General features: G+C 37.6%; 4 protein-coding genes across 12 annotated transcripts in view; 3 read left to right on the top strand and 1 right to left on the bottom strand.

Annotated features, from left to right (window-relative positions):
* The window catches only part of LOC112147427 (ciliogenesis associated TTC17 interacting protein), a 6,143-nt gene extending 5,252 nt beyond the window's left edge, over nt 1-891 (top strand). Inside the window, exons 8-9 of one of the 2 annotated variants that reach the window (XM_024273807.2) lie at nt 103-161; nt 284-891. In XM_024273807.2, the coding sequence (XP_024129575.1) occupies nt 103-161; nt 284-427 (203 nt within the window). In that variant the 3' untranslated portion in view covers nt 428-891. The remainder of the gene's footprint in view (nt 1-102; nt 162-283) is intronic. The other variant, XM_024273808.2, reaches the window with a different exon arrangement.
* Nucleotides 892-1,321: 430 nt separating this feature from the next.
* Nucleotides 1,322-6,121, top strand: casp8 (caspase 8, apoptosis-related cysteine peptidase). 7 transcript variants are annotated; one of them, XM_024273803.2, is made up of 14 exons: nt 1,343-1,419; nt 1,490-1,520; nt 1,949-1,959; nt 2,031-2,140; nt 2,295-2,467; nt 2,549-2,654; nt 3,543-3,672; nt 3,784-3,824; nt 4,373-4,451; nt 4,626-4,684; nt 4,773-4,884; nt 5,003-5,130; nt 5,277-5,650; nt 5,922-6,121. In XM_024273803.2, the coding sequence occupies exons 4-14, from the start codon at nt 2,033-2,035 to the stop codon at nt 6,067-6,069; spliced, it is 1,458 nt and encodes a 485-aa protein (XP_024129571.1). In that variant the 5' UTR covers nt 1,343-1,419; nt 1,490-1,520; nt 1,949-1,959; nt 2,031-2,032; the 3' UTR covers nt 6,070-6,121. The 7 variants fall into 7 exon arrangements, with proteins under 7 accessions (XP_024129567.1, XP_024129568.1, XP_024129570.1 ...); XM_024273799.1 differs by having other exon boundaries at nt 1,322-1,419; nt 1,949-2,140; XM_024273804.2 differs by lacking the exon at nt 1,949-1,959 and having other exon boundaries at nt 1,342-1,419.
* Nucleotides 6,122-8,016: 1,895 nt separating this feature from the next.
* tmbim1a (transmembrane BAX inhibitor motif containing 1a) lies at nt 8,017-22,372 on the top strand. Of its 2 annotated transcripts, none has more exons than XM_024274188.2 (12): nt 8,017-8,675; nt 13,660-13,971; nt 17,949-18,016; nt 18,774-18,838; nt 18,913-18,966; nt 19,054-19,104; nt 19,189-19,228; nt 20,908-20,945; nt 21,022-21,109; nt 21,191-21,286; nt 21,362-21,415; nt 21,509-22,372. In XM_024274188.2, exons 2-12 carry the CDS (start codon nt 13,665-13,667, stop codon nt 21,653-21,655), a joined length of 1,008 nt encoding a protein of 335 aa, XP_024129956.1. In that variant the 5' UTR covers nt 8,017-8,675; nt 13,660-13,664; the 3' UTR covers nt 21,656-22,372. The 2 variants fall into 2 exon arrangements, with proteins under 2 accessions (XP_024129956.1, XP_024129955.1); XM_024274187.2 differs by having other exon boundaries at nt 17,946-18,016.
* Nucleotides 22,289-25,749, bottom strand: si:ch73-71c20.5 (DUF4748 domain-containing protein). The gene is made up of 3 exons (XM_036216537.1): nt 25,649-25,749; nt 25,287-25,503; nt 22,289-22,576 (listed from the first exon to the last, which is right to left on the bottom strand). The coding sequence occupies exons 1-3, from the start codon at nt 25,680-25,682 to the stop codon at nt 22,405-22,407; spliced, it is 423 nt and encodes a 140-aa protein (XP_036072430.1). The 5' UTR covers nt 25,683-25,749; the 3' UTR covers nt 22,289-22,404.
* Nucleotides 25,750-25,762: the final 13 nt, after the last annotated feature.

The following is a 25,762-nucleotide window of genomic DNA, read 5'->3' as shown; positions in this document are numbered from 1 at the left end:
CACACAGACAGAAAACCAGCCTTTCTCTGTTGAAAACAGACCACAACTACAGTGAAAATAATGGACTGATGAAGTTTATGGATATGTTTTTTCATGTGTCAGGTCCTGGCAAGGTTTCACTGGTGCAGGTGGAGAACACGGCTGACTTCCTTGAAAGACGGGTAATAATATGCTCTTATTTACTTCAAATAAATAAATAAACAAAGTTTTGCTTATATGATCGGATTTACAGACAGATCATCATTTCTGTTATGCTTTGTGTGTCAATATCTTGTTTTGGCAGAAGGAACTAAAGGAGGAGTACGCTTTATACCTACGACAACACCCTGAAATCCGAGCTCTCATTTCTGACTTCATGCAACTTTTGCTACTGCGGAAACCAGAAAACGTCTACCAGTTTGCCAAAGAATACTTTAGTCTCAAATGACTCACTGACACATCATTTTTTTTTCCTTTTGTTTTTCAGAGCCATGCTTATTCATCATTTTGAACTTAAATAGGTAAACTTTTAAGTATCAGCAAAAAAAAAATAAAAATAAATAAATATTAAACTCTCCTCTAAATATGCCCTATGCCATCTTTAAATATTTTTTGTGTGCACTCTAAGACAAACTTAAGGATCTTTTAGTCAAATATATAATTTATTTTCACATTTTTGAGCAACATTGAAGCGTTTATTCCTTTTTTTTAACAACACTGTATCAACAACACTATATCCTTTTTTCTTTACTTTGTTGCCTATTGTTTTCATTTATCGTACCTCTGTAATACATGTTACAAAACACCATAATTAAATGGAAAAATAATGCACTATCATTTCTATTATGCCAAACTGAAAGAAACTGAAATATTAACATAGATACTATAAAAATAAATAGATAAACAATGTAATGAAAGAAAAGTGTGTTTTTTGTGTGTTATTAGCAGCTTTTTCTTCAATAATTTCAGTTGGGAAAAAAAAAATAGCTTTAGTCTTGAAAATGCATAGGATACTCCAAGACTTTTAGTCTAAGTGACGCATGTATAACAAATATTTGTTTTACGAAGTTTGGTATTGTCTGAGGAGCAAGTCTATGGGAGTTCCGGAGGGTTTTTTCCAGAGAGAGATGAACATGTCATTTCTCGCTTACCGGAAATATGCTCAAATATCCGGTGATATTTAAAAATAAGAGTGATGTGTGCTATTTAATAAATATTCATCCAGTGAGAATATTTTTTTTGTCCATCAAACAGAACCAAATAAATTAAAATTATTCATTTTATTGGTGTCGGTAATGAGAAGTCATTAATTTGGTTAATTTTTAAGTTTTGATTTTGTTAGGTGCTTTACGGCGAAATTCCCAACTCATTTCCTCTGAAATTGAAAGTCAGAACTGAAGCGACAAGATACGGAAAGAAGAAACACGAAAGTATCCTCAGGTACAAAAACACACGATTTTTACGTTTATTTTTTTCTCGTAAAACGTTTAATTGTAACAATTTATTTTAGTTCATTGACACCGAGGAGTGTTTTGACATCGGTAAGTCGTAATAATGAACTTTCGAACTTTTTTGTTGATCACGGTGGAGTTATGTTGTGTAACACTTGCGTTCACTAAATAAGACACCATTTATTTGTAGTTTTTTGGTTTAAATTGTTTTAAAAAAGGATTTCTGCTGACATAAATACACAGGAATATTTGGGAGTGAACGCCAAGTCAATTTAAGAACAAAAACTATTGACCAAAAAAAGACTATTTAAGAACCGTAAATTACTACAAACTAGCAGAGATTTAAGTTTTTAATCTACCCGTAAAATACAATATACAAATAGAAAATAATCCAAATAAACAAAAAGGTGCTGGTTTGATTAAGTTGATAATCAGAGAACTTATCAATCTTGCCTGTTTGTTGATCCATTAAGAGGTTCTTGTTAATTTATTTTGTACATTTTTCTTTTAATCTCTAGAGACGTTTGGTGTAAGCCTTGTTTTGAACAGCTCTCACAGGACCGCTGGCACCTGAACATCACAGGTCTGTGGTTTGGACAGAGATGGACAGACTAACACTGTCCCGTATAGATGATGAGCTGAACTCTGAAGAAGTGGCAGAGCTTTGCTTCTTGTGCACTGATTTTATCCCCAGAAAGCGCTTAGAAGGGGTAAGAACTGCATTTCTAGTGCTGCTTTTCCATTCATCCAAACCACATCAGCAAACCCTCCCCACATTTTCTATCAATACACTTTTCCACGTTTATTTTCTTACAGCCCAAACATTGTTTGGGTTTCTGTTTTTGTTTGTTTTTTTTCATACAGATCAGTTCGGCAAAAGATCTTTTCATAAAGCTTCAGGATGCAAGTTTGCTGGAAAGCGCTTACCTCATTCAGCTGTTCAAAACTATCCATCGAGAAGATCTCGTGAATAGGCTGCAGAGAAACAGCAGACAACTCGAGGAAGCTGACGCCATTCCCGCTTTGTCTAGTTACAGGTAAAAGTGATAAAAAGTTCAAATTGACTGTAAATAATTGATAGTTCATCTAAGAATTCTTTAATCTGGTCTCTCCATCAGAGTAATGCTGTACAGAATACATGATGACATGACGAAGGAGAACCTTGACAAACTGAAATTTCTGCTAAACGACAAGTTGAACAGAAGACCACTGGAGAAGAGCAAAGTGAGCAAATGCAAACACGCCTTATGGGCACATTAAGTTAAATGTACCTTGAAAAGAGGATAATTCCTCTAAAAATGCTTTAAGTTAATTACATTACTTTTTAAGGTAAAGTGTTTTTGCCATAAAGTGATCATGTAATAAATATTGTAATTAAAATTTTACATTTTAGAGTGCAAAATATTGTTACTCAAAGTTTAGATAAAAAAAATGCCATACTATTGTTTATAATAGTATGAATGAATGAATGAATGAATGAAATGGTTTATTTCAAGCGATCAGGAATAATACATGAAAAAAAAAACATATCATAATGAATCACAAGTAGATCGCTTGAAAGGCAGTGGGAGGAAGCAAACTTATATAATCCCACCCCGGCTCGACCATACCATTTTCTCTACATGAATTATCAATATCCAGTTCAGGACTTAATATCAAATATTTATACTCTACAATAATAGATTCAGGTTATAAAGGATCATTAATATCATTGATGTAAACAAATTTCAAAACATCCACAGACATTATTTATATTAATCAGTAACAATAATCTAAATATTCTCATTAAGAGACAATTTGTGCAGATTGTATTCATAAAATAATTAATGTAGTAATACAAAAAGTAATAAGTAAAAAATCATCTTAATTTGTAAATGCAAAAAAATCACAATATTCTCATTAAAAATAGATAATTAAACATTTTTTAATTAAAAGTAAAAACGAAAATGAAAATTATTCATCTAATACTACTGTGAGCCTTTCACAACTCATTTGACACCAATTCACTATTTCAGCATTTGTTTCCTGCTTGAAAAAAATGTTTTTTTTATTTATTTATTATCTAAAATGTCTGTATTTGTTGAAAACAGTCTTTCTATCTCCTAATTGCAGACTGTTCTGGATGTATTTCTTGAGATGGAGAAGACACAAATAATGTCAAAAGACAACGTCTCTGAGCTTCACAGACTGCTCTTGGAGTTTGATAAACAGCTGGCAACAGTTGTCGAGAAGTATATGCAAGGTACGACACTCAAGATTTTAGTATGTTTTGTGGAGTGATTGTAAACTGGACGTCTACCAGTGTTTTGTAGCTTCTTATCACCTCTTTTTATGTGGTCCTTTCTTTTTCCAGAACACCGTGGAGCATTATCTGAAATCAGCAACTATCAAGAGGTGTGTTTGCCTACAATTACGTCTTCTGTGTAACTCCTTTCTATTGACTAATATGAACAACAACATTCCAGTCTTATTCCGCATAAGCTTTCATTGCAAATAGGACACTTTAAAATAACTGTGTTCCTTGTATCTCCTTACCTTGATTACCTTGATTACACCATATTCTAGATAAGACAGGTGGGTTATTAATTCTATCTTGTAAACACCCTATTTACAACAAATAACAAGTCAGGTAAATACATTTTTAAAAACCCTATTTTTTTATGTTCTTTATCTGCTGATGAAGTTTGTTGATTTAAATGGTCTCCCCAAGTTTTCACATTTTTAACTCTAGAATACCATCCTCCATCTTCAGAACCTGCTGAATCCCTTTTGGATTTCTGGTGGTGGTGGAAACTCTAAAATTTTATACTCAAATTCTTCAAGGCAAGCTGGATGTAACCAGCTGGATAATATGCTTAATGGCTCCATGATGTCTTTATTCAGAAAACAATTTGCATGTAAACATAGCTATGACTCACCTAACTCCCTTCTCCTTTCTGCAGAGGCCCAGCGTCACTTCGCTTGCATTGCTCCCTCTGCCTCAACCTGAGAGTGGGCTCCCATCGAATGAGAATTTATTCAGTAAATATTGTTTTTAAATTTATTGTTGTTCTATCCCTTGTGAGCATATAGTGTGAGAGTCATGAACAAATCATTCAAAACTCGCAAGTCACTTTACTGACTCAAGAATCATGAGTCATCTTGAAATAAAAACCTAAAAATAACCTTGTTTTTTTTTTTCTCTAAATCAAACAGGTAGACTTATTTCTGATGCAGCACCATGTGAAGACACACCAACTTCTCCTGATGAGGAGGTATAATGTCCTCATACACCCACCTTCTATTACTCACTTATTTCTGAAGAATTGGTTTTGTTTGACTGTACGTCTTTGTGCCATGTAGGATGAGTACTACAGTTTTACTCATAATCCTCGCGGTTTGTGCGTAATTTTTAACAATGAGGACTTCCCTGGGACAGTTCTCACAAAACGAAGTGGAACTCAGGAAGACGAAAGTGAGTTTGTGATGACATCAAAGAACTGTGGAAGCATATAAGAATAATTTTTTATTCTTGTTCTATTGGGGCTGATCATACTTGTTGTATCATACTTTTTTTGTCCTGTGTGCTACAGAGTCTCTCAACCACCTGTTCCATCGTTTTGGCTTTGAGGTTGTGGTACACAACGATCTCAAGGCAAATGCCATACAATCTGAAATAAGAAAGCTGGGACAAAGAGATTTCTCACTTGATGATGCTTTGGTGAGTTATGTTTTACTTTGATGCAGGACAATAACAGAAGACAGATTTTATTATTTTGTGCAGTTTTAGCAGATTAGCCAGTTTATGTCCTATTAATTCTATGTGGAAGAAGAACTTGTTGGATATATTTTTCTGATTTTTTTAAGGTGGTCTGTGTTCTTTCCCACGGGGACAATGGATGTGTTTATGGAACTGATGAGCAGAAAGTTGAACTGCGAGCTCTGACCAAACCCTTCACCAGTGACCAAGCCCGTAGCTTGGCAGGAAAGCCTAAACTTTTCTTTATCCAAGCATGTCAAGGTAAACAGGACCAAAGTGGTTCTGTCCCAATGGGGATGGAGACTGGGGAAACACATTTTGAATCCGATGCAGCGACTGTCCCCAGCAACTCTATCCCCTCTGATGCTGATTTCTTGCTGGGCATGGCAACAGTGCCAGAGTGCAAATCATTTAGACACACCAAAACAGGCTCCATCTACATCCAGGAGCTGTGCAGGCAGCTGGAACGAGCCGCAGAGAGGTGAGAAACAACTGCAGCTGAAACCCTAACCTACACTTGTTTTGGGTTGAACTTCCAGCACATACAAGTAGCAAAAACTAACTAAACCAAATAAGAAAAGCTTTTGATCCATATGTTGACGCGTGCAATGTGGTAGCGATGTGTCCTGATTCTGGATCCCTTGTTCAACACCTTCCAAGCAACTCCCAACAACACCAAAATTAAGTTTTAAGAAATTGTAATCACTTTAAAACTTTAAACTTGTTTTCTTCTCTTTGTGTTTTTTTTGCAGCTCTCAGAGGGAGGATATTCTCAGTGTCCTGCTCCGTGTGAACAGAGAAGTTAGCAAAGGAGTGTATTTAAACAAAAAGCAAATGCCTGAGCCCAAATATACTCTCACCAAGAAGGTTGTTCTTAAATATGTATCAACTGACCACTGAAAAGCTTTGTATGTGTGAGATGATTAAATGGAGGGGAGTCTGAAACTTGTCAGGATGAGTCTGTTTATTTCTGATCGTGTGTTAGAATAGTTTGCATTTTTACATAAAGTCATTAAAAGTCACTGTGTTTGTTTTTTTCAAAAAGTTTTTTAGACTAACCCATTTCTATTAGTTGCATAACATGTTTCATGAGGGCAAAAGTTCATTTCTGACAGTTCTATTCCAACTTTATGAACCACAAGAGGATAATTTTCCCTCTGCTTGAGTGTTTTTAAGCACAATTTTGTTTTATTTTACCGTAATAATTAGAAATAGTCTCCAAGTAAAGCATCGTATCTCACATACTTGACATAAACATGAATATATCAATGAAACATTGTTAGGGAAAAATAAAAATTGACTATTTAAATAGAAAAACAGTAAACACAGTCAACTGAAGAAAAAATAACAAATACCGTGTTTTCAGCAGCTTTATATTGATAATCTCATAGAGAATTTCAATAAGTTATTTATTTGAAGAATAAAAAAAGCCCAAATAGGATACTTGAAGTAAATAATGTTTACCAGCTGCGAGTTTTACAGAGTTATCTGAGGAGTTCCTGGTTGGCGTGTTCCAGACTATAAATACGTCAAATCTTGCTAAACCAGTTCACACTGCAGCTGTGGGTATTTTCAAAATAAGAGTCAGATTAATTAGTTGTAAAATACACATCATGTAAAAATATATATTTTTTGTCTTTCAAATGGCACTGAGTCATGACAAGATAACATGTATTAATGTCTGTAATTTTATGAGGCAACATTTTTGTTAATTTTAAGTTTTACTTTCATGGGGTGTTTTATGTAAACTGTGAGGACTAAAACATCTACAGCTTCTTATGGCCTCATAGTTTCTGTGATCTTTGCTTTTTACAGAACATCGTCTTTTTCTGACCAACATTTATCAAAAGGTGTGTGTACGAATGTGCCTTTTAATGTGTATTTTGTTTTACTACTTTATATTAGCTACTATAACATATCGCTATGTTACATGCTGTATAGCTAATTTTCCAGCATAGTTTTGTTTACATTCCAACGTTTTGGATTTGAGGTTGTGGTACACAACAATATTACTGCAGATTCCATTGAGTCTTGAAATAAAAAAGCTGGGACTAAGAGATTTCTTGGATGAAGATGCTTTGGTGAGTTATGTCTTACTTTGAGGCAGGACAATAGCATAAGACAGAACTAATGGTTTAGTGCTGCTTTAGCAGATTGACCTTTAAAACATTTTAGGAAAAACCCTGCACCAGTGACCAAGCCCCTAGTTTGGCAGGAAAGCCTAAATTTTTCTTTATCCAAGCATGTCAAGATCAAAGTGGTTCTGTCCCAATGTGGATGGAGACTGGGGAAACACATTTTGAATCTGATGCAGCAACTCTATCCCCTCTGATGCTGACTTCTTGCTGGGCATGGCAACAGTGCCAGAGTGCAAATCATTTAGACACACCAAAACAGGCTCTATTTACATCCAGGAGCTGTGCAGGCAGCTGAAACGAGCCGCAGAGAGGTGAGAAACGACTGCAGCCCAGGCGTTTATTCCTGATTTCCATATACAGTTTGGGCCCCCTCCGCATCACTTTTTGATCTTATGGGCATCCCCAACTTCCAACCTTCTGTACGCGATACCTGACACAGTACTGGAATTTAGGGTTAGGGTACTGTTACCGGTCTGCGCCCCTAGGGTTGGAGGCCCGTACCAAGGGGCCCATGGACAGAGACCGGTTCGCAGCCTGGGGGTCTGGAACCTCTGATTTAATGAGAACAGCTATCACGTCAAAAAACGATGAGTTGGGGGCTCCCAGTGCATCAAAAAGTGATGCGGAGCGAGCCCGAAACATACGTCCATTTATAATGAGTTGGAAGTGATACCTTTATCGTTTTTTTTTTTTTTTTATTATTATTTTAAAGGGATTTGGTTTGATTTGGTGCAATACTTTAAGAGCTATTGAAGAAACATTCTGTCATTTGTTGACGGTCCCTAAATATGAACAGAGCGAATGTCTGTCGAATATCCAACCTAAAACTAACTTCACCGCAGTGATTCAAGGGTGTAAATGGTCCGATTCAACTTTGTTTATAATGAATGTAGTCAATATATCCTTAAAATTATTGTATTTTTATTTTTTTCCTATTTTTCTCCTCTTTTTTTCTAGTCTATGTTAATTAAGACAAAGTAAACCTATGCCTTGGACAGTATCTGTAGTTTTCTCTTGAATTATTGTACTGTGTTCAGTGTTAATAAAGTTTTGAAGAAAAAACAAACAAACGAGCTTGGTTTAAGAAACTGTTCTGCTCATGCGCATGCCGTTGAAATGGACCTTTGTCCATGGACGTTGCTGCGCATGCGTGCAGCAGACACCTTGCCTGCCTTGGGCGTGTACCGCTGTCAAACAGAATCCTCCCATAGATTCCTCCACCGCTCTTCCAGGAAATTCTCGTTAGAGACTGCTCTGAGTCTCAGGAAGAAACAACGGGCTAGCGCAAGTTTTCATCCAAGATTTGGGAGTTCATAATTAAACCAAAGAGTTAACGAAAATTGGAAACATCGCATTTATTGGAAGTCGGTAAGTTTGAAAAAGCTGTAAAATACTTTCGTGTGTACGAAAAAGAAAACACTCTGGCGGCATTATTCACCGGATAGACGAGTTAAAGTATGTTTAGGTAAACACTCGAGTCACCGCCTGAAAGAGCTTCTTGTTGCTTTTTGGTTTGGTCTGCAGTAAACTCAGTGGAGTGAGTTCAATCTCAAAATAAATTAGCATTTTAATGTTAAAGATAAATATGTTGCCGTCATTTTCGTTTCTTCTTAAGTTTAGAGTCCGCTTAGATATAACTCTCTGGGACATTTACGTTTTTTCCTCCCAGTTTTGGCCTGAACTGTGAGTTTGATTTTTATGTATATAGCAATATCACAAGAGTTACCACAATGGGCAGAATTGCCTAATTGGTTTTTAGAAAACTGTTGTCGTGGTTATATTTGTTTTTATGTAAATCAACCAGAAGTTTGCTAATCTGTCTCCCTGGTATAAAGCTAAGAATTTATAGGATTTTAATAGTTATAATCTGTAGAATCTGGTCTTCCAACTTCTAACATATATTTCTATATTTAAGTCCATAATATGCTCCACATTTTCCCTTATCTGGTTCATCCTACATGTCTAAAGCTTTCTTTTCCAGAGGAAAGCATGCTAAGTTGCACTTTCAAGCTAAACAGTTTTTTTCCCATCATGCCACCATAACAACTTCATTTCCAAACATGTGCTTGTATTTTAATGTATCAAATCATTAAAAACTCCAAATAGTTTAGTTAATAAAAACATAAGTAACTGTTGTTTTTTATAATTTCCCTTTTAAAGTCCCACTTAAATTAAAATCGGTGTTCTGAACACGTTCTTGTGGCATTTCTCTGATGATGGATGACATATGGAGAAAATAAAGATTCAAACACCATTAAACCGTTGTGAATCCAGAGGAGATGAAAACATTTAGTTTGAAAAAACCTGCATCAGTGATGAGTGCTACAGTCGACACCACTCCCTCCTCCGATCCATTCTAATGCATCCACTTGCCAGACAAATAGATCCATGCATCTTCGTTTTCCTGGTCTGAGCTGGCATCGGGCTCAAAACTGGACGGCTGGATAGCTTCGATATTACTCAACATTTATGTTGCTCCGGCAATGTTAGCTTGTGGTTGTGAAGGCTGTAAGCTAGAGGAAAAAGTGTAGACAAAGTGATGATGGGAAATCAGTGGAGGCTTACTTCTGCGCCTAGGGTCCCGTCCACAACTCAGAGGCCACTTTCTGATGAACTCCTGCCATATGGCACAAACTATGTCAGAGAAAATAAAAAAATTGGAACACTGCCTTAAAATTGCATATTAATAATTGAAAGACCTCCGGGAATGTTTTAGCAATAGATCAAAAGATGATTGGAGTGGGACTTTAAAGCTTCCGTTTCCAGAAGAAGGCATGTTAAGTAGAGCTAAATATTTTTTGTTTTCTGTTGTCGCACAGTAACAAATTAGTTTCCAAACTTGTACCTGTCTGTTAATGTCTTGGAGTGCAAGGAAAGCTGGAAAATAGGTAGGGTGGTAGCTCTCAAGGACCAGGAATGGGCACCCCTGCCTTAAGTGAACTTGGAAGATTCGTTGTTTTTCTGCCGTTTATGTGTTTTTCAGAGTCGGACAGTCATTTTTTAAAATCATTTTAACGCTTTTTGAACGCAGCTCAGTTAGCGTTTTTCCCTGAAGGACATCAACACATTGGTGTAATTGCTACTAAAATGAGAACAAAAGGCACAATTTGAAATAAAAACTCCAAAATGTTCTTTTTTTAAAAAATGTTTATAATTTTCCAATCGAAATCAAAGCAGCTTTTTGTCCAAATTCCATGTTGGATCACCAAAATGCCCCACAGATCTGCTCCTGGTCCAGCCCTTTTGTCAAATTTTAGAAGCCTTTGTGGCCCACAAGGCAAAAGGCGGTACATCCTTGTCATAGATACATTCACAACTCAAAATAATCCAGTAATTTAAAAAAGGAAGAAGTAACTGACATAAAAAAAGGAGATAACTTTTTACTATTGAAAACACAGTTCTCTTTATGTTAAACATAATATTGTTTTAAATTTGAATGTTCCCTAAATTGCTGGACATAAATTGATCAATGTCAGTGAAGTTAAGATAACAGTTTTTTCCTCCTGTTGGTTATTTAAATTTTTATCAGCAGTGCACTTATTTTAAGGTGATAAAATGCATGACTAAAGCAGCAGGTTTGAATCACTAAACACTTTGGATCCAAATAAAATCTGACTTCTTAGTCACTGCTCTACAATATTATGACAGAATAATTATCTGACTTTAAACACAAAGCAGCTGCAATGAACACACACAACAGTTTAGTTTTTACTATGGATTGTTAGAACTATGGACAGAGTGCCGTCTGACGTCCCCCATGGAAAATTCCATACCTTCAGCTCTCATGAAACCACGCCAAATTTGTCACCGTTGCTTCCTGATACAGGCGCCGCCATTTTGAAACCTGACGACAGTGACTGGTCCGAGTCGGTCTGAATCCCATTTTTAGTGGAACTACACTCACTAATCATCAGTGAGGTTGTTCGAAGTCCACACCCATTCCACTGAAAGCGGGTTTTGGAAAAGCTGTCAATCAAACGTTGGAGGTGGGGCAATCAGGCACCACATGCTTTTACTGATTGGTCAGTTTATAACTTGCGATAAAGAAAAAATATTGTTTAAAAAAATAGGATTACAAAAGAAAATGTTAAAAAAGAAGGTATCAGAGCTAGGGCTGTAACGTTCTGCTCGGGTAATCACGATCTGCTCCCAAAAATTCGAGCACGGATCTTCGCGACGTTCAAGATCACTGATTTTCTGATTCGCTGATCTTTATAAATGTAATAAATTGTAGTAAAATATGATCATAATATCATCTGGGGACGGTATATTTTTGCTCTGTTCAGAAACGGAGACTGAAGTTCCGCTCACAGGCATAACTTCTGAAACAATTAATTAGCTTCAACATTGGAGCTTTAGCTCTAGTGTTTACATTCTTTTGGTTATGGTAACTCTTCAACATTTGACTCAATTCCAGCTTAACCAGCGAAACTCCAGCTTATTCTGAAGAAACGCAGCCTCGCGCTGCTGAAAGGTGGATGTAATCCACATGAACCAGCTGATTCTGCTGCTGCAAAAAAAAAAAAAAAACAGTCCTGAGCAGTCCATTGCTGTTACAGTTGGTGGTTTTAACAGCAGGATGGTGAAACAGGTACTTGTTTGTCTTTTTTTCAACGTTAATCGCCATCATAATTTATCTCACAAATCTGCATTTTTTTGGCATTTGATCAAGCACTGAGCAATGTCTTCCAGTTGGGGTGTAACGGGTCACAAGACACAGTTCGGATCGTGTCACAGTTTTGGGGTCACGGTTCGGATCATTTTTCGGATCACTAAAAAGTATGGACCACGGATTATCCGTGATCTATTTATGGAGCACGTAGTGGAGCATACTTGACTTGGTTCTTTCATCCTAATTTCAAACAATGAATTGGAACTTTAAGATCAGGTGTGGCTTTAATGACCCACTCTGATCAAAATTGTGTTTTTAACCTGTTCTTGTGCAATTTTTCTGATGATAGAGGAAATATATGAAGAAAATGAAGCTCAAATTTGTATTACTGAGTATTTCTTTATTCAAATTTAATCGTGAACCAAAAAAACATGAACGTGAAAAAAAAAAAAGAAATACAGTTTGTAGAAGATCGTATTTGTGACATGGAAAATGATGCACTGGGTGGGCCATAAGCTCTTACTCCGAGCTCCTGGCAACGAGGAGAGGAACTGGTTCTCTGCACCAAACAGTTGTACCCACAACTCAGAGGCAAATGTCCAATGAACTCATGCTGCTCTGCAGAGACTATGTCCTAGAAAAGGACAGCTATATTTATTTTGGCTAAAAATGGCATAATTGTAATTAAAAGACCACTGGGAACACTTTGAAAATTGATGATCAGAGTGGGTCTTTAAGACCTTCTTTTTTTTCTTGTAAGTTTGAACATTTACTTTTAGTTTTACATGACTCTGCAAAAAAGCAAAGACAAAAAAACAAAACCTTTTGATTGTGTAACGCAGTACTAAGATCGAGAACATAGACTAAAGATCATGCCTTTGTGATGACAGAACGGCAAGAAAGTGATCCGATCTATGTTTTGTTTGGTGGCTGTAGTTGTTCCATTGATTGTTTCCTGTCTGGTTGCTTGGTTCCTTGGATGTGATGCAACAGCTGACAAAGGAGGGGCCAGCACTTGAATTCCTTCAATGTCTCTATTCCCCTAAAAGCTCTTTTGAGAGTAAATACATGGCTATATTTAAACTCTTTTAGATGAGCACATCTCCCCTTCTTATAAAGTAGATTAGTATTATTTATCCTTTAACAAAACAATTCAACGTGTAAAAGTTTAAATTATCTTTGAGTGTTTGTGCTCCACGTCTGTTCTTCTTTGTTTTGCAGGGTGTTTGTGTAGTTATTAACGGAAAATTACTTCAAGAGGTCTGTGCAGTGTTTTCCAGAGCCTCTAGTGGGTTTTATGAACCACATTATTCATCAAAGCCATATGTTATGTGAAGACGTCACAACCCAGGAGCAAAATGTCCAGTCATTAACCGGCCCAGAAACTCCCTGTTGACCTGTGTTAAGTGTACTAATGAACTGGTGAAGCAAAACTGTTCTTTAATTACCAATGACAGCGCTGTTTGTGGATTATTGACTTATGTAGTGGAAGAGGACGGGTCTTATTAGAATACAGACACAAGGACATAAATGAAGTTCATTTGCAGTGGTCATTCTGAGGATGTTGTACCAATGATGAATCCTTACGACATGGTCATTTAATTTTTTTTTATGCAGGAGACTCAAAGTACTCTTGAAACTGCACTGACTTTAGTGCAAAAATTCACTCGACAAGATTTGTCAGTTCTGCTGTAGCAACATCTGTAACGCATCCTCTTTTTTTGTCACCTCCTCTCATAGGCATCATGTCCAAGTCAGACTATCCTCCGGAATACAACGCAACCCATGGACCTATGTACCCACCTCAGGGCTCTAACTACCCCCAACCCCCTGCGTATGGTTTTCCCGGCTATGGCGGTCCCCAGCCCGGCCCGCCTTCTGCACCATATCCCACTTCTTTAAACGCTCCTCTGTTTCCCGGACAACCAGGGGGGTATCCCCCAGGCCCTTACCCCGGACAGCCCCAACCTGCCGGGCCTCCAGGCTACCCCAACCCACCTCCCATGCCACCCATCATCCCACCTACCATACCATCGGATATGCTTGCCACTGGTAAGATTATTTCTGCTCGGACTACCTCAAACTCAGTTTACCTTAGGACCACTGAAGTCGGAGTCTGGCTGAGTCTGGGCTGTATGTGGTTCCAATTGTGCCAGAAATATGTTTTTGCGCTCACTGTTGATATCTTTGGTCCATTGTCTAAGTCTACTTTAACTAGTGTATTGAACATTTGTCCATGTCTATGTACTATTAACCAATATCTGCATGTCTTGTGAAACAACAGGAGCTAAAGACGCTAGAAACTGTTACTAAGGACTTTTCTGATGACCAGATTCAACAACAATAGCAAATGTAAACTTTTAAGCATAAAACAATCTGAAACATCACAAAGCAAATACAAAGCTATCATCAAATAAGTGTGGACATGCAGAAGATATTGCTTAGTAGACATTTTACTTTCATATTAGGGCGGGGGCTGGCCCGCGGGCCCCCAGTTTGAGACCCCTGATCTGTGGGATACATTTATATTTTTTCATGGAACCATTAAGACTGGTTCCACGAATCTTTTGATCTCCTCTATTTAATTTTTCAATTCAGTTTTGAGTTTATACGGTTTACCCATTTAGACCCATTTGTTTAGAAATTCATTAATAATCTATTTATGTTTTGAAGATTTTAATATTAATCTGACACAATTCCACACACTGTAAAATTTATTAGTGAAATTATAATTAAATTTTTAATAGCATACAGTGTTACATGGATTCTCAAAGGAGAAGCTCCAACAATTGTTCTGGTTCTCCTTGAGAGCATTTCAGTTTGGCCTCTAAGTGACGATCGCGCTAAAACATTAAACCTTATTCCATAAAAAAAAGAAAATATGAGCAAAAAAAGTGTGCTTTAAACCACAAATGGTTACTTTAAAAATGTTTTGTTAAAAAGAGTTTTGAAAATTCATGCCTGTGATTAAATAAAGACGTTCATTTAGTCAGCAATGCATGTTTGGATCAACCGAGTGTTAGCATTATCTGTCCTATGAAAAATCCCATTATACGTTAGCATCAAGCTAAAGAACTTTAGCATTATGCATTAGATCGATCTCTACTTTTATGGATACGATTATTGATCTATTAAGGTTAGATCAATTCAGATCGATTAATCAATTTTATTAACCCAGCTCAATGAACCATATTTTTTTAACCCTTTAACACCAGAACTTTACCCCAAGTGTTGAAATTATTTTGACAACTCTTCAAGTACTGCAATAAGTGAAATTCCAGCAAAGTCTGAAGCTGAGAAAATATTATAAATATAATTTATCTATCACTTCACGATAGTGTGTTGTATATTGGTGCGAAGCCATCTTTCTCCGCATCAGTGATTCACACTGATAGCATAAAATGCAGTATGTCAAAGAACGTGTTATTCAAAGGTGTAGCTGCCATTGTTGTCACAATGTCACATGATCAGGGGGACGACTTGATTTAGTTGGTTTGTGTGTGGAAAGGGTGGGCATGTCCTGGTATTTTTGTTGACTATTTCATTAAACACATTCACAATGTGACGTGTAACGTGTGACGTCAACCTTTCCAGGATTTTGAAAACCTTGAATTTTTTTTGTTTCGTTTTTTTTATGCTCAAGAATAAACACAAACATTTTGTTGGCCAAAAAGGATTTTGTTTACTTTTGCGTGATGCAAACAATGGATCTGCCTCAGTAGCATCAGAGGGTACAAAGGGTTAAAAAGCAGGGTTTACGCGTCCAGACTGAATGATTCATTCTGACCTGTAACAGCTAGAGTCAAGTTTTCCAAGAGCATGTTTACATCATCATAGCGTGACTCACTACACACCCTTTTGACAGAATAAAGCAGCAGAAAGGCATTATTTATATATGAGCTAATGGAGGCATAAAAACCTGCTTAGTGCTCTGGTAGTAAACCCATTACTCTTGTAACCAGAGCTCCTTTTTATAGTTTCATTCCTTCCTGCCTGAGATGTCTTTCCTTTTTTTTTTTTTTTTTTTCCTGTGCACTATGAGAGGTCTTGTTCCACTGTGGCGGGAAGTTTCATTCCATCTCAGGTTCAACTCTAATGTTAAATAGTAAACAGGAGAACAGAACAAACAATCACTTCTCCCACTCTGCACACCTGCAGTCTTGCTTTTCTTGCATTTGTCCCAGCCCCCACACACGATCAGAAACGGCAATCGAGAACCACATAGAACGTGACTTTTGATTCCACCCTTCTGAACTGTGACAGGAGAGGATAGACTGTTTATTGGTTTGATAGTGATTCACTTTTTCTTTATTTCTTTATTATTATTTTTCTTCTTTGTTTTTTTGGACATCTATATCTCTTTAGCTCTTTCAGTTATTTAGCCCATTCAGCTATTAAAATATCCAATTTTTTTTTAGTTTCTTAGGCTAATTTGGCATTTTGATAGAATTTTAGCCAGCTATCAGCTTCAGCGTTCTCGGCTATCAGCTTCAGCGTTTTTAGTTATCAATTTCAGTATATTCAGCTATCAGCACTAGCATCTTCTGCAGCCACATTCAGCTTACAGTATTCATGTTTGCATTATTACAGGCAATGCTATATATCTAGTTTTTAAAATGTTTTGGTATTATTTTTTTCTATGAAGATTACAGAAATGAATTATTTTAAATTTTGGCTATGTTTGGCTTTCTGGAAAAACATAAATGTTTATATACTACATAAAAATTTTTGCCGTGCTAACCAAATCGCGTTACCACTATATGGCTGTGCCTAAAGCTCAAAACACACAGAAGGACCTCTGATTGCATCTGAACATTGATTTAGCATTAAAACAGAGCGTCCTTGCTGCTCAAATCGCGTTTGGTGTGAAAGTAGCTTTAAAGTGCTCAATTTTTATGGAGCAGACATTGCAGAACAGCAGTGTTCAGTAGACGTTTACTAAAAATAAAAGCCCAATCAAGGCTTTGTTTTCTATTACAACTGCTGTGTTTTTTTCAGCCTTGCATGACTAGGAATTGAGGCATAGCCAAGATAGAACTGTTTGCATCTTATTTCCACAAAAGCACTTTGAAAGGAGGTTTAGGTTTAGAAACCAGGTAACCTAATTTCCTGTAAGACCAGTATATCTTAGTCACCAGATCAAGATACAACTTTGTGACCCAACTGATGAATCTGGGAAGAATGATTGACATAAGGATGAAAATTAAAAACAATAAGGCCCATCTCATCCTCTGTGGGTGGTTTCTCCTCCAAGCTTGAGTCCTCTACCTCTGAGATCTTGAGAGTCCTTTACAGTATCTCAGCTGTTCCTAGCACTGCACTTTTCTGGACTGAGATGTCTGAGATCTTTCCAGGGATCCTATGTAGCCACTCCTCCAGTTTGTAGTTTGCAGCTCTGAGTGCTTCAATTACCAAAATTACCAAGCTTTCTCCAGTCCCTCTCTGACTCCCTGGTTTTAATCTAGTTTCTCATGTTCCTTCTTCTTGATGTTACCATCTCTTGGTACTGCCACATCCACCACAACGGCTTTCCGCTGTCTGATTACCATCCTGTCCATTCATATCTGGAAGTCTCATAGGATCTTTGCTCTCTCCTTCTCTGCCACTTCAAAGGTGTTTTCCATTTTGACTTTGCGGTTTCCAGTCCATATTCCGCACGTGTTTCTAGACACTATTCCAGCCACTTGGCCAAATAGCTTTAGCACCCCATGTTTCCTTTCCCTGCCTGTATCTTACACCCTGCAGTTATGTTTTAGGTCTTTCTGGTGTGGTAGATCTGGGTCTGTGACTCCAGTGCTCAAGAGTCCGTCCCCTGTCTCTAGGATGAGAGTTTCAGTGCTATCAGGTTGCCTTTGCCAGCCATTGGTAGGACTTCTTGATATCAAAAAATATTTCTACTGTAAATGTTTGAACCCATTATAGAAGATTGGAATTTAGATCTTTCAATTTCTCTCTGTATTCAGTATTTCACAGATCAATTAGAGGTTTTATATTTTTGATCCCTAATCTATATTCTTGTTTGATAGCAGAAGACGACTTTGCTGCAAGAGGCAGTGACTGGAGCGATGTGAGCGTCCGGCACACCTTCATCAGAAAGGTAAGGAAAGCCAGTTCATCTGACCATGAAGCTTCTTCCTTCGCTGTTAATTTGTGACATTTTGATCTTAAGGCAAAAAAACAAACTCCAGAGCAGATTTAAAAAAAATGCTTTTAGAAAAAGCCTGTAGCATTGACATATGGGGCTAGGATGGCTGGACCACAAGCTCCCTGCTCCACTCCGTTCCCGAATAATCTATTTGGAGACGAATAGAACTGTTAACATCTTAATTTTCCTTGTCCGACTGGGCATGATCAGATAGCTCCAGTATTGCTCACCATTTTTGTAATGTTTTGTGAGGAGCTGTGAGCGGGAGAGTGTACTCCAGGATTTAAATTTTTGGGATGGTTGGGGTCAAATTTTCAGTGTTTACTGTTTAGTAGTCCTGTTTTTTCCCCCCATTGCTATGGTGAATCATTATGCTTGAGCTCCACTGATGATGGCTGTGTCCGGTCTGTTGGATTAACTGACATTGATGAGGCTTTCTCTTGAAATCCTCAGCTTGTATATGAACCCTCTTTTTTAAACAGGCTTCTGCCGAATTCCAGCTGTGCATGTTTGTATTTTATTTTGATACTAAGAACCCTCTAAATAAATATAAATTTACTAATTTTTTGTAGTGGTTGTACATAAGTGTCTCTGTGTGTGTACCTCACTATGTAGTGAATTTAACTTGAGATGCTTCACAGAATAAACCATCGGATTAATCAAACATAACTGTTTTTTTTGGTGTCTTCTATCTCCTTGTCTTATTCAGGTGTACTTAATTTTGGCGTCTCAGCTCCTCCTTACTACCGGCATTGTTGCCATTTTCACATTTGTGTGAGTAAATTTGTGTGGTTAGTCTGGTTGAGCGTCAGCAGTGCCGAATTAAACTTTCCCTCTGTTTCCTTCAGCAATCCGGTCAGAACTTTTGTAAGAAACAACCCAGCTGTGTACTGGGCTTCATAGTAAGTCTTACTCCAGCATCTACATTGTTAATCAAAATGACTGAAACCTACACACACACACTTAAATCTTATTCTTTTTCCTCTCAGTGCTATATATCTAGTCACCCACATTGTGCTGGTGTGCTGCAAGGGCCCCCGGTGAGTGACAACAGAACACTTAAAGGAGGTTTGTAGCAATTTGGAGAAAAACATTAATACTGTTTTTATTTTTTTGATTTACAGGAGAAAGCATCCATGGAACATTATTCTGCTGTTCATCTTTGTGAGTACAGAGTTAGTTTACACCAAACTAAAAATATTCACTTACTCTAGAGTTTTTATTTTATTTTTTTTGGCATGTTTCTACCAGTTAGTGTTGCCGGAGCTCTTTATCTCTATATCTTAGCCGTTTCACCACATTTCAAAACCACTCCTGGCCAAATGTCAGTTTCAGTTTTAAGATGAACCTGAACTTATCAGCTCAAGCATCAAAATCAGGTATTATGGTTTATTGTCTTCATAAAAACTTAACCTTGAACAGATTAAGTTTTTATTTTTGCTTTTATGAGGTACGTTTATACTTGAACTGTTTTGTTCAGAACAGTTTGTTTCCTCCGATGTTTAATTTTTTTTTTGTTACTTATTGCATTTTAGGTGACGAAAAAAACATAGAAGACAAAACAGAAACTCCTCCAAAGACTGTCCAGGCTGTTTGATATGTTCTTAAAAGGCCAGCCTGAAAAAAAAAAATAAAACAAAAAATAAATAAAAAAATATTTTTTTATAGTAAATTTCTTTGTTAACCCTATATATTGAAGAAGTATTCTGTTTTTCACATGCAGAGAATGAAATGAGGTAGTGCTCACGGCAGAGTGAATAACGGGAGACAGCTAAAACAAGAAGTGAGAGTAGCTGCACTTGTCACACAGGTCAAGCAAAAGTCACTGAGTGGAAAAAACACAATTCATGTCTGTAAAAGTCACTCTGCCTTATTAGGAGAAATGCATTTGTACTTTATGGTGATTGGGTGTGAGGATTCACGCATCACAGATGTATAAATTAATCCAGCCTGTTGCGGGGGAACACACAGAGTTCTAGAGAGAGCCACGTTGCTGGGTGACTGATGGGCTTCTCCCTTCGTGAAGGTGAAACTGATATTGTGACTTTTGTGTGAACTTGTTGTTGGTTGATTTTGATTACACTCACTTTAAGGTTCCTGACTCCAGACCCATCAGAAGGAGGGTCGGGGAACTTCGCTTCAACAATATCCACTATCATATTTGGCACCCACATTTCTATGACCCCTTTCTTATTAGCATGATCCAAAATTTCCTTAAAAACCCACTGTATAGAACTTGGTACACATTTTCTGCCCTGCAGTTCATTATTATTCCACTAGGGGCAGTAGAATGGCTTTTTCCCACTCATTTCAAAATGGCTGCTCCCATGACTCTTTTGGCGGGAAATGTTTAGCCAATTTTCAGAGCTTTATTGGGAGAATAACTCATGTAATGTTATTTTTAAATTACTATTTATTGTTTTGAAAGAATACAAAAAAAATAATTCTTGGATCCATTTTTAAATGTGTGATTCAAATTTGAGGTGCTTTTCCCCCCTGAACACTCATGTCAATACATTTGCAATCGTTTTGGGAGCAAAAACGACCCAGAATATCATAATTAATGCAGTCTATATCTCATTTAAAAATGTATTGTGGATTTCCTTAAAAGTTTAAAAAATATATTTTTTTCCCCAAATTTTTTATTTCCTGTCGATAATTTGTAGTGGGTTTCTAAAGGGTTAATCAGATCAAATTCTTAAGACTATCCTAATTTGAAAGCTCAGTATGTCTGCCACCAATCTAATGATCTTTGAATGTGATTATAAATGACTGAATTACATGTTATTTAATGTTTTTTAGTAAAAATCTGCTTCAAACCTTGTTATGTTTCTGTTATACAGACTCTGGCATTGTCCTACATGACTGGAACCATTTCCAGGTAAACATTAATTAATAAAAACTTTAAAAATCGGTTACGTTGACTTTACTGATTTTGTATTTTTGGTATTGTTCAGTTATTATGACATAAAATCGGTGTTCTTGGCTCTGGGGATCACTGCTGTCGTCTGCATCGCCGTCACAGTCTTCTGCTTCCAGACAAAGGTGTGTAGCTGCTTCCTCCAGCTTCCATGCATTTACTCAGGAACATGTGGTAACACGCTGCTGTGGGGTTCCAACGTCTAGGTTGACTTCACCAAATGCCAGGGCCTTTTCTGCGTGCTTGGGATTGTTATGCTTGTGACTGGGATCATCACAGTCATCGTGCTGTCGTTCAAATACGTGAGTTTACAGCTGATTTGAACCAAGAATTTTTTTTTTTTAGGATTATTTTATTAACTGGTTTTGTGGTTGTAGATTCCATGGCTGCACATGCTGTATGCAGCTCTTGGAGCCATCGTCTTCACTCTGGTTAGTGTTTTGACTTCTTTCTTATGTTAACTTTTTTCTTCATTTCCTCTGCCAAATTCCTCCTAACTGTCGTTGATTGTTTGTGTCTTCCAGTTCCTGGCATATCACACGCAGCTTCTGATAGGAAACAGGAAGTACTCCATCAGCGAGGAGGAGTACGTGTTCGCCGCTCTCTCCCTCTACGTCGACATTGTACAAATCTTCCTTTTCATACTGCAGATTATCGGCGCCTCCAAATAAGATTCCCAAATGTTGCTCAGAATCTGGGTTTGTGGATGAAGCCTTAAGCAACAAACTATTTTATTTTCATATTCCTTCATAGATTCAAGTAAAGCACCTAAGGGCTAAATATTTTACATTCAACAGTGTAAATGAAACTTTCACACTAAATTTTTTTTACGGATAATTTAGACATTTATAGATGTATATATTTCAAAGTAAAGCTAGAATGGATCTGTTTACTTAATAAACTTCTTGTATATTGATGAGCTGTCCTGGATAGAGATGACAGATTTTTTTTTTTCAATCTTAAGAAAATAGAAAATCCACAAATGTGTCACCACAATTGTTTTTAGTTTTGTACCCACAAGTACTATTTTTTTGTTCTGTTTACATAAAGTTACAAACCTTAAACTTCTGTTATTGTGTTTTAAGCTGTTCTGACGGTTCCAAGTTGTGCTATGAAGGACGCTGTTTTTATTTTTGCAATTATTCTCATATAAATAGACAGGGTGGTTTTCTACTCAGGAAAACACAATCAGAACCAAATTGTTCACCTTTCTCATGCGGTCCAGTCGAGGACTGTAAGGCGCCAACGGTTTGAAGCTGAGCAGCTGTAAATGCATATTAGCAATGAAGAGACACTGTTACTTGTTCATATTAAATACAAAACTTTTCTTTGAGAGGTTTCATTCGTAACATAAATGATCTCTGTTTAAATACACTCTTTAAAACTGAGTTGTAGTCTTTTGAATCCCATTTGCACCACATCACTGGTCCAGTTTGACCTCCTGGGTATGGCGGCGGTAGCGGCTCCCCTCGTAGTCGCCTTCATTTGACAGTTTCATCCTCTGTCTGACTTTAAGCTGCTTCAGTCTGTTTTTGTCCACTTGTCTCTTGGCAAGAACAAAGGCGATGATGCCGCTGGGTAGACCTATAATCCTGCACAGACAAACATATTAGTCAGCACATGCACAGACTCTTGCGTTGCACACGGTTTAAAAACAATGTTTTAATATTTTTTCCAAATGTGCATTAAGTTATAGGGCTCATTTGGTTTTGATGGTCTGAGGAGATAAACCAGTTTAAGGATGTTGGGAATTGGCACTTCCCATCATCGGTCGCCATAGCGAATCAGCTTATTAAATAAATACAAAACAAATCCATACTTAAGGGAACAGAACTACTGAGGAGGACAGAAGAATCTAAATCATACTTTAAGTGTTGGATGAATATTCACAGGTCTTGTGGTCTTCACAGCCACCAAACCCAAACTAAAAGAATCCTCAGAACAGTTCGGTGTTTAAATCAACATCATCCACGTGTCTTCATGACTGTTAATGACAAAATCCTGGTCATTCAAACTGCACAGATGATCTATGGAGTCACACATACTGCAGGAGTCTAAACTCTGAACTAGATCAGCCACACTGACTTGTGTTTACTCCGCCCGACTTAAAAACGAATCAATAGATGGAACAAAATAAAGTATTTTAAGACTCCACCTACCTTTCAGTAAAAAAAAAAAATAAAAAATAAAAAACTGATTTGATTTCTAAGAAAATTAGAAAAAAAACTGCTTTAAATAAAAAAGGAATGAGGGTATGGAAGTGTTCAGGAGGGAAGAGTTTCTGACTGAACTGTAATAAGATCTAGGATTGAGAGGATCCTTGAATCATGTGGAGGCTGTTTTTAAGAGAAAAAAATACATGAATAATTGGAAACTACAGAAGAATTCAAACTGATGAGTCAGACTGAAGTTCTGAGAAGGGCAGTGGAAGTTAAGCTGAGGTCAGAGGGGAGTATTTGTGAGCTACTGCATGATTTATTTCAAAGGAAGAAGATATTTTCTTTATCGTTTTTAACACCCAAGCTAATATTTGAGCTAACCCTCTCAAACGACTGTGGTAATGTAACCCAAAATGTAATGTTCCACACATCAAGACTTAACAATACTTCTGGAGAAGCAAAGAGAAAGTCAGAAGAGCTGCATTGTGTCTTTGCAGGTTCTAAAGAAAGTCAGTACAGTCGGGAGAAGTACATAGGAGATGTGGAAGACATAAATAGGGGCTGTAAGACAGTGGTTAGATGTGCTTTAGGTGTGACGAGTTTAAGCTGAGGGTGGGACTCCACTAAGATCCGATTTGGGCCTCTTCTTGTTTGATAGACGGAGAGATTAGGTCAGACAGGAATCTCTGTGGATCATGTTTCAAGATGACACTGATCTATAGTGAGAGCAGGGAGCAGGTGGAGGAACATCTAGAGAGGTGAAAGTCTGCTCTGGAAAAGAGGTGCAACTAAAAAAAATATCTTTGTGTAAATGAGAGAAACTGGAGCAGAGGTGGAGAGCTTCAGATGTCAAGAGTCCAGGACAGCAGTGTGGGAAAGAGGTTAAAAAGGTGTGTGCATGCAAATTAGAATGAATGGAGAAAGGTTTCAGGTGTTACCTGTAGAGGTGGGACAAAAGATCGGTATGGCGAACCATCGCAATATTTCAACTCACGGAGGATTCCAGGTCCCCTCTTTCCATTAATTGTATTTTTTTTTAATTTCCTAGAAGTCCACCAGAAGGGGCTTGTCACGAACATGACAGTGTGTGCACAGTCTGTCCTAGCAGTGTGGAGGGGAGGGGCTTCCCCTGCTCTCTCATATTCCTCCACTGACAAACACATGCAGATGGCAGATATATAATCTAATAATATACTAGAATAAAACGGTTCACATTGTGCTGACGTCAGCATGATTCCACCTGCTTGTTTTGGTGGGTATGCGAGCTGCTGCAGCTGAGAGTGTAGGTTTTTAGAGGATTATTCTTAAAAGCATGAACTGATCAAAATACTGCCTTTATAGAGAGGAATGAAGAGTATAATGCTCTTCAAACCTCAAAAAGTTGAATTTTCATGGGAGGGCCCCTTCAAGATACTGTGACTTTGAGAAAAAAAACAGAGGGCAGAGCTGAACGTAGCAGAGATCCAGAGGTTAAGGTTCACTTTGGGAGTCCACAGTTTAATGGAATAAAAGGAACAGCTCATGTTAGATGTTTTGGAGATGAATGCAGGGAAGCAGATTGAGATGTTATGGACTCAATCATAGGAAAAACAGTGAGTACGTTGGTAAACAAATGTTGTGGTTGAAGCTACCAGGGAAGGAGGACCACAAGAACACGTTCATAGATGAAGACATGAGTCAGCGAGGAGAAGGCTAAGGATGGAGTCAGATGGAGGCACTTGATTCGCTGTGGCGTCCCTCAAGAGAGCAGCTCAAATACAGATCAATTAAGAAGACCATACCATCTCACAATCATTTGAAAAATACACTCACAAACCATGCTCTAATATCAGAAATCAAATGTGAAACTGTCCAAAATGCGACAGATTTTCTTAGGACCACCTCATCCAAACAATGACTAAGCAAAATGACGTCATGTGCCCTTGACTGACATTGTAGATTTCAAGAATCACCAAACCACTGAAAACAATAGTTCGCCTTCAAGCTGCAAATAGCTGGAAATGTTTTTGCTACATGTTTTTATTGTGTATATTTAAATAATAAATAACATTTAGTAACACAAACGTAGTAAGAAAATCCAAGCTAACAGTAGTTTGATATGTTTGTTTCAAATGTTGTGAAGAAAGTGGAGGACGGAACGTACCAAGCGTAGCCAATGCTCATCATGGGGTTCTTCGCTTTTCTCCTGGGGATGTATTCGGGTCTTTCCGCCGTTTCCTCCTCGTCTCTCCGGGCAGAAGAATGTTCTTCCGACGAACCCTTGGGCTGTGTCGTGGAGCTGCACATCCAGACGGCGGGAGAACCGTTTAAGGCTCCCCTGCTATGCTGCGTTAGTATCCTCCGGGGGAGCCGGTGCAGCCCTGAAAGACAAACTCATTTTTCAGATGTACATTTTTGCTAAAAGGTTATTTGTCATGAAGTTTACATGTAAAACTACAGAATGGAGCCGTGACATCAAAAACAACATCACACATGATAGATTTGACGAGGTAAATATAGTTTTACCTGCAAGAGCGTCCCTTATCAGGTGGTACGCCATGTTTGTTATCAAATCCTGCACATGCGCAGTTATGCATCATCTTGGAGGCACTGCCACCTACCGTCCAAGACTAAAACTAC

The sequence above is a fragment of the Oryzias melastigma genome, linkage group LG17 (genome assembly GCF_002922805.2).
Source record: "Oryzias melastigma strain HK-1 linkage group LG17, ASM292280v2, whole genome shotgun sequence".
NCBI lineage: Eukaryota > Metazoa > Chordata > Actinopteri > Beloniformes > Adrianichthyidae > Oryzias > Oryzias melastigma.
The sequence above is the reverse complement of the archived record's forward strand: the minus strand, read 5'-3'. Positions and strand labels throughout refer to the sequence as shown.

Coding starts and splice junctions, on each gene's coding strand:
- casp8 (XM_024273800.1), top strand. CDS start 2,033: ATGGACAGACTAACACTGTCCCGTATAGATGATGAGCTGAACTCTGAA. Junction 2,655..3,542: donor GACCACTGGAGAAGAGCAAA/GTGAGCAAATGC, acceptor TCCTAATTGCAG/ACTGTTCTGGATGTATTTCT. Junction 4,885..5,002: donor TGGAACTCAGGAAGACGAAA/GTGAGTTTGTGA, acceptor TGTGTGCTACAG/AGTCTCTCAACCACCTGTTC.
- tmbim1a (XM_024274187.2), top strand. CDS start 13,665: ATGTCCAAGTCAGACTATCCTCCGGAATACAACGCAACCCATGGACCT. Junction 13,972..17,945: donor ATCGGATATGCTTGCCACTG/GTAAGATTATTT, acceptor CTTGTTTGATAG/CAGAAGACGACTTTGCTGCA. Junction 21,416..21,508: donor GAGCCATCGTCTTCACTCTG/GTTAGTGTTTTG, acceptor TGTGTCTTCCAG/TTCCTGGCATATCACACGCA.
- si:ch73-71c20.5 (XM_036216537.1), bottom strand. CDS start 25,682: ATGGCGTACCACCTGATAAGGGACGCTCTTGCAG. Junction 25,504..25,648: donor GATAAGGGACGCTCTTGCAG/GTAAAACTATAT, acceptor TTTGTCTTTCAG/GGCTGCACCGGCTCCCCCGG. Junction 22,577..25,286: donor ATGAGCATTGGCTACGCTTG/GTACGTTCCGTC, acceptor TTGTCTGTGCAG/GATTATAGGTCTACCCAGCG.